The sequence below is a fragment of the Penaeus chinensis genome, chromosome 18 (genome assembly GCF_019202785.1).
Source record: "Penaeus chinensis breed Huanghai No. 1 chromosome 18, ASM1920278v2, whole genome shotgun sequence".
NCBI lineage: Eukaryota > Metazoa > Arthropoda > Malacostraca > Decapoda > Penaeidae > Penaeus > Penaeus chinensis.
The window spans coordinates 34,029,443-34,036,942 of record NC_061836.1 but is presented as its reverse complement, the minus strand read 5'-3'; the positions used below and the strand labels follow the sequence as shown (position 1 = coordinate 34,036,942).

At 34.7% G+C, this 7,500-nt stretch overlaps 1 protein-coding gene across 2 annotated transcripts in view; it reads left to right on the top strand.

Moving 5' to 3' along the window:
• Positions 1-7,500, top strand: part of LOC125034693 (VWFA and cache domain-containing protein 1-like) — a 30,912-nt gene that overhangs the window by 23,147 nt on the left and 265 nt on the right. For both annotated transcript variants that reach the window (XM_047626603.1, XM_047626602.1), the window contains exons 19-23: positions 1,660-1,809; positions 2,668-2,781; positions 3,013-3,610; positions 4,596-4,775; positions 4,989-7,500. The exon at positions 4,989-7,500 is cut by the window's right edge and continues 265 nt beyond it. In XM_047626603.1, the coding sequence (XP_047482559.1) occupies positions 1,660-1,809; positions 2,668-2,781; positions 3,013-3,610; positions 4,596-4,775; positions 4,989-5,380 (1,434 nt within the window). In that variant the 3' untranslated portion in view covers positions 5,381-7,500. The remainder of the gene's footprint in view (positions 1-1,659; positions 1,810-2,667; positions 2,782-3,012; positions 3,611-4,595; positions 4,776-4,988) is intronic.

Here is a 7,500-nt window from a genome sequence, read left to right as displayed (position 1 = left end):
CTCCCACTTTGAATAGTTACCTTGGGTTGTGGTCATATTGGTAGTTCCTAGGTAGTTTTTATGGGAAGGAAATTTTAATTCTATATCTGAGATAATTAAGGTTTGCCTTTATTTGGGTCTGAAAAATATAAGGGATGGTCTGAGGTAGTATCTAAAATGAATGAATTATGAAATTAGATAAAATTTCATATTTCCAATGAATTTTCTTTAAGTGAAATGATAATTCATGCTGGCATACTTATTATAATTAAAAGAATGGTTAGGTTTTATTACTGGAGAGCCACAACAAAAGAGTCTTCATTTCATCCATCTGTGAGGGTAAGGATACTTTCATTGAAATAACTTTTAATTAATTCATAAATCTTCTGATTTACATGAAAAAAACCCATATTAGAATCACTTTTGATAAAGAAAATACAGTATCTAATTTTACTGTAAGTGCTGGCCATTGGTGTATTGAAAACCTTGTATCATTATTAGTACAAATAAACTTTCCCAGGACTGCTTGACCTCCCCCCCCCCCCCCCCCATTGGGACCTGATTCAGTTCTTGTTCCTACGGTCTTTCTGTCTATTATAAATTCTTGTCTAATTTTATTTTGTCTGCATTTTGATGAGGAGATCTTGGTGGGTTTGAGACATGATGTTTTTATTCTGTTTCTATTGTGATAGTGTTTCATTTAGTGGTTTCTTATGGTTAGTGGTATTAAGATATTAAAAGATTTGGTGAAATTTGGGGATCAGTGAATTACATTGTGTTCATACAAAAATTAATATAGAATATTTTACTAGCCTATTCATCATCTGTTTATAACTGCATCATTAAGACAAGACTGAAGAATTGAGGTATTTAAACTATGAGCTTCTGATAAAGTGCATACATTCCATGTAATAGAAAATATACGGTCATTCTGGGGGCAACAAAGCACTTCCTAAAAGTAGTATTTCTTCAAGTAAACTGATACATAATAATAATTGCTAAACAAATGAAAGAAATGAAGTAAATGAATAAATTATATAAAGGAATAAGTAAATGTGTAAGTAAATAAATAAATTAGTTACTTGATAATAACGACTAGAATACATTTAAAATCAAGCATGTGTAGATGTGACGTCCCTTATCATTGAGTTATTATTATTTCTTTCCTTCAATAAAAAATGTTTTTTTCTATTGTTCTTCCTACTATTTGGTTACAGACTTCCATATGAAATATAATAGATAATTGAAAATGTTAGAAATATAATTTGAAAGTTTTCTTTGAAAGGGATAGTGTTTAGGCTTGTGTGTAAGAAATAAAAAAATATCAGAAAGATATCCATTTTACTCTATTGTATTTAGTTTGTTTGCAGGCACATTATTTGTGTTGCGCAGTAATTTTTCATTAGGTGGGACTAATGGATGTTATCCTTGAGAATAATTGTTTTGTTTACCCAGAAATTCTTGTTTTTCAAACCTATAGGAGATAGTATAGAGGAAGGAGGATGGATTTTTGTGAATTTAATATCCATGAGTATTTACTCTTTACAAGACAAACCAAAACCATTTTTCCTAAAAGAAAGAATAGATATATTTGTAGAATTTTTTTTTTTTTTTCCAGTCACTCCAACTAATGATTGCAGATATATGTATTTTATTTTCCCCATCTTCAATTCTGAACAGGAACCGGTTGTCTCCATGGAGCTTCTTGCAGGGGAAATACTGACCAAGGCTTCCTGTGGCCGCTGGTGGCATGGTGTCAGTGAGCGCCATTACTCCCTCCGCCTCCCTCCTGACCAGATTGTTGCCTCGCCTGCGGGAGGAAAAGGACAGGTAGGAGCAGTGCTTGAGAGGCTGAGGTGGCAAATATTCATCTTTTTAAGAAATTGTTAAATATTTGTACCTCTATTGTTATGCATAGATGATTCATACTTGACAGGATAAGAGAAGTGGGAACATGATTTTAATATAGGGTTTCTCAGCAGTAATATGTAAATGTGTTCAGATGGATTATGAAGTAAAAGGTTCTCCTATTATGAATGGCTCTATTGCAATAAAAATTGCCATTACTGAGGAAAGAATATTGATATTGTACTTGAACAAAATGATTTGCAGAAAGAGGAAAGGAAAAAGGAAGGAAAAGATCACAGACAGGAGGGTATTTAGAGAAATAATTAATAAAGAAAGATGCTTGAAGCATTGAGGAAAATGCATGAGTATTGCAGTAATTTTCTGCCTTCCGAAGGGTAGAATTTAACCCAATGTCGACGGGCATGATGTGTACGGATGTGCCATGCCCACTGTGAGTTACTTGTTTTATTGTCTTTACACACAGATGGCTACACTTGTACTAAGTCACCAATGAGCCAATTATGAGTACTGTCTGTCTCCCCCATTTACCATTTATGAAAATATTTTATCTTATTTTGCTGTTACTAATAATTATAATTATAACATTATAGTAATTATAATGTTTATAATAAAAATAACACCATCAATATTCTTAGCACTAGTAAAAAATACATTTTTCCTGCCAATTCAAATCAGGTAAGGTCACAAGGTCTACTAATTGACTCCTTTGTGGCTAAGCACTAGCAGAGCCATCTATGTGCAGAGACATTTCACAAAAAATATAGAAAACGATTTCTTCCTTGTTTTTGACTAATAGAATAACTGTTTTATAAACACCAGGTGGACAACTCGTGCCTACGTTATGCTCTCACCGCAGTGCCTGCCACAAACCTCATCTTTGGAATCATTAACCAGACCTGTACACCAGCTGTAGCTTTCTGCCCATGTAGCATGGTAAAGTGTTTGAATTCTTACAAATATTTGTGAAATTCCAAATTTATCAGGCTTGCATATTTTCAAGTCTCTATATTTCCTAGAATAAAAGAAATAAGTTTATTGTATTATAAAGGAAAACGGTATATTAACAAGTTTTTGCCTTTTTTTATACCTTAATTTGAAATAAATTTTTAGATTATTTTTTGTAATTCTTTAGTCTGGAATAAACTCTTATGTGTTTCTTTTCAGGACGATCGGCTGTGTTTAAATTGCCAGCTAGTCGAGGCTGGAGCTTGTGAATGCCCTTGTGAATGTCCACTCTCTTCTCTTCCTTGTACCGTCCCTTCAGCCGATCCTCCAGTATCTTCCACCCAGATGCCTTCTGCTTTGGCTTCCTACACCAACTTAACAGAGTCAGTTGATTACCTCTGGCAATCATATGTTGAGCCAAGACCTGTGAGCAGCCCCTCAGCACCTCGAGTCTTGCATCTGCCTCGGGTCTTAGAATTGGCAACCAGGCCCCCACATTTAGCTCCCACTTGCAGCCGCACTCCCGAGGCAGCTGTACCTCTCCAGTACTCCATTGGTTTATTAGCTCACTTAGACCCCTGTGTCCCTGTGTCCTGTGCCACACACCTGGAATACAAGTCATGTTTAGGTGTTGTTGGGTGTGTCTGGTGTTCCAGAAATGGGGATGGGCAATCACCGTTAAATCATCCGCACTGCATGGAAGAACACCAGTGTTATGGGGGGGTGCTAGGTGGGCCCTCACCTTACCCTCATGGACTGGCAACCCTTCCTCACTCAGACAATACACATGGGGGTTCTGGAAGCCCTATAGGGCCAGGTCAGTATCCTCATATTTTGATTAAGAGAAATCATTTCAGGGTGCATGGAATGTATGTTTGTCTCTTACCCACCTTTTGTTGTAGATGTAAAGAAAGGTATCATGGAGAATGAATAATTCACAAAATTAGAGATGTAACTGATATATTACAGCTAAATCTTCATCAGAATTACATGTACTCCTGATAAAGATTTAACCAAAAGGTAACAGTTACACCTCGTGCATTGAGCTTAAATTAATTTTAATTTTTCAACATTTGTCACAGGAACTCCATTCATTGTCTGTTATTGATTGAAGGTTGCAGAAAATAGTTAAATTATATCTCAAGAAAGTATTTACAGTAAACTCTATATTAATTGATTTTCCCATAACTGAATTTCTTTGTTAAGCAAAAATAGATGTAAATAGATATTTTCTTGAAATATATTTTTATGAATTTCTTATGGGCCAAAAGTTTGCTATATTTATTATGTTGTTCTTGATCATTACTGCACTAATAGTCATAAAGTTTTTCTGGATACCCAAAGCATATAGGTTTTAGTAAATTTATTTGGCTTGCATTGCAGAAAGGAATAGCAGGTGTCATGATCAGTTTCTCTAATGACTGCACTCATTTATATAACTATTCCATATAAAGGAGAGATTACTGTATGTGATAACAAAAAGAGCTTGTTAAGAAAGTGCATGCTGATGGTGGTTTTAAAGATTACTTATATGTGCATGTTTTGTGTATATTTAATTCACCAAGAAATTTGTTAATGTTTAGTTATCTAGTTAAATGTAAATGAGATTCAGTTTTTTTCTCATAAAATGTATTCACTGACCGCAAAAAAACAAACAAAAAAAAACTTGGGGGATTTTCAGAAAAATGATTTGAATTTAAGCAAATCTTCCATGACAATAATAGTTTTTGAAGCACTTTTTATCTTTTTATCTTTTTGAGGGAAAGCTTGTGGAGTGATTAATGAAATTGTTATCTTGGCAGTTGCTGGTGGGATCATGGCTGTGTTCTTAGTGGTAGCATTAGCAGTGTACTGCTATAGGCAACATGTTGGTGGAACAGGGAGGTCCCTCTACACTCCAGCTAACTTCCAGTCTCGTCCCCATCCCATATATCAGCCAGAACATAATCATGAAATTGATAATGTGGAGGAAGATTTAGTGGGTAAGTCATTTTGAGGTCCAAGTTCCAGTCTTGCAGATGTGAACACATGATTTACATAATTTTTCAGTTCAGTCAATTTACACATGTTTAAACACAAACCATATATCAATTTCTTCCTCAAATAAACACAAGCAACATAGATTGCACATTTTTGTGTGTCAAGGGATTCCTTGGATGAATTTTCAATATATGCTTCTGATTTTTATTTTACAGGAGATGTAACTGGGGTTAGCTTAGGAGCAGCAGCTACAATAAGCCCATACCGTATGAATCCAGGGTATCGGAGACCTCCGGGCCAAGCAGACTCCAGTGATCATGGTTATTCAACAATGACTCCACATGATGACTCTGAAAATCTGAACTATATAGATTTAGGGGGTATTGCTGGATTGCCTTCTCTTTCGGCAACCCAAATGTTGGACGATCCACCCTCGTCATCTGGATGGTCACCTCCATCATCTCCAACTCCACAGGACAGGGGTGGAAGTGTGGGTGTGGAGGATGAACCATCTGACTACTCACATACGTTGTTACCATCTCGTAAACATATGGGACCTAACATTATTGTTGTACCGGTTATAGTGCACATGGTTGACACAGTATGAATTCAATTTCCAAGTATGATTTAATTTTTATATATTTATTATATCTGGGGAATGTCAGAAGAGCAGCTGAGAGAGATGGATTAATGTCGAAAATCGGATGCTTGTTATTGCTGAGAGTATGTGTCATTGGTAATAAGTGTACAGTATAGAATTGTTCTTTCAGTAGGTTCATAATTTGGAATGTGGTATCTACACACACGTATCACATTGCAGTACTTTAAGTAGCGAGAGCAAGGTTATTTTAGTCCATGGCAGCTGGAAAAGGAATACTAGCCATCTTCAGGAATATGTGGTTCCATTCTTGAGAGTCCACTTTAGTCCCATTAGTGCTTTATTAGAGCATGTGTGTATAAGGTGCACAAAGTGTATTTACCTCTTGTAAATTATAATGTTTTTAAGAGAGACTAGTTTTAAAGATAAAATTTGTGTAGATGTGAAAGTTTGATGTGGTTTAGGTTTTATATTTAGTAGGTTTTAATATAACAGTTTATCTAGTCTGTAGCTGCAGCAAATGATATGATTTTTATTTCCTAATTTAGAATCCAAATTAATTTTGGTAGCTAACTGCTGCCAGCCAGTGGGATATCCTCTGACATAACCAAAGATTATTCTCAATAGCGGCATTAATGAATGTGCCATCATGACTTGGATCATTCCATTAGGATTGACTTCATGGTCATTGCTCAGTTACAAATAACTAATCAAAATAATGACCTTTGCTTTTTTGGATGTTTTTTATACAATCAAGACAAAACTTAAATGATTGCCATTGTTTAACAGTTGTGAAATGACAGTCAGTAAATGTTTTATATCACAACCCAAACGCATGTTATTGTGTTTGTTTTTTTCAGTGATTATGATTTTGTATAAATGTATACATATACACAGTAGTATGTCCAGCAAAGACAATAAGGTTCATCTATTGCAGGAAAATCCATAGTTTGGGCTGGATGAATTCTGTTTCGATTATTCTTGTATGATTTCAGTACGTTTTTACTGTGAGACTCAGGATGTCTTGGACTGTGTATTTTGCTCAAATTTAGTGTCACCTACTGGGTCACATTCCGGGTTTGATGTGCCATGTTAACACAGAATTCGAGTCACTTATAATTTGGTCACAATATATATTTTTTCTGCTAATGAACATAATGTATATGCATTTTTATTTATTTACGTTTACATTTTTCGATGTGTATCACAGTTAGCATTTAGATTCTTATATTTTATATATATATATTTTGTGTTCATGTGTGAATGTTTCCAATACATTTATATTCTTTTGTGTTTGTAAGATATAATATATTTTCCTTACACCCTCATTTTGGTGCACTTCTTTCCTTTGAGTCCATAGTTCCATGTAAACTGATTAATTGTGCATTCTGTCAGTTAGAATATGTTGAGTCACAACTTCAAAATCAGTTTCTCTATTTATTTTTTATGGTTTTACAATCTTTACAGTTATTTCTTTATAAAAAAAGCTATCTCTTCTGAAGTTCCCTAAGTAAGGCAAAATAGTTTGGTCAGATATATATCTACCCCAACCATATATTAGTAAGTGTAAATAAATAAACGAACACTGCCTTCTTGATATGAAGGTTTTCCTGAAAGAATCATGCTTGATTTATATAGTGGAGTATGATACTCTGTCAGCATCACATGGATACTGGAATGGATTGCTTGTTAGGGAAGGTGTTTAGGGACTTTTCAAAGCCAGCATAGAAGAATTAATGGATACTAAAATGAAAACATATAACCATTGGTTCTTGAAGTTTTGAGAATGAATTAAAGATTTTCTTGACTGCCAATGCTACTGAAAAGTCTGTCATTTTACTTTTACTTGGATTTTCATAGATTTTTCATACCAGGTTGTACAGTAGAGCTCCTAAGATTTTGTTGTGGAAACAGGTCCTCTGAGAAGTGATTTTCGAGGAGTTCTAAGTGATATACTGGATCTTAAATTAGAGTAGCTATATAATGCATTCACTGCCATTTTTGAAGATGAATTGATACGTTTAATTATGAGGGAACAGTTAATGATACACGCTGAGAATGCTTTTGCCTGTGGAAATATTTAGACTTTCTCCCTCCTACACTTTGTACATTGTGTGAAGTCTCCTGCT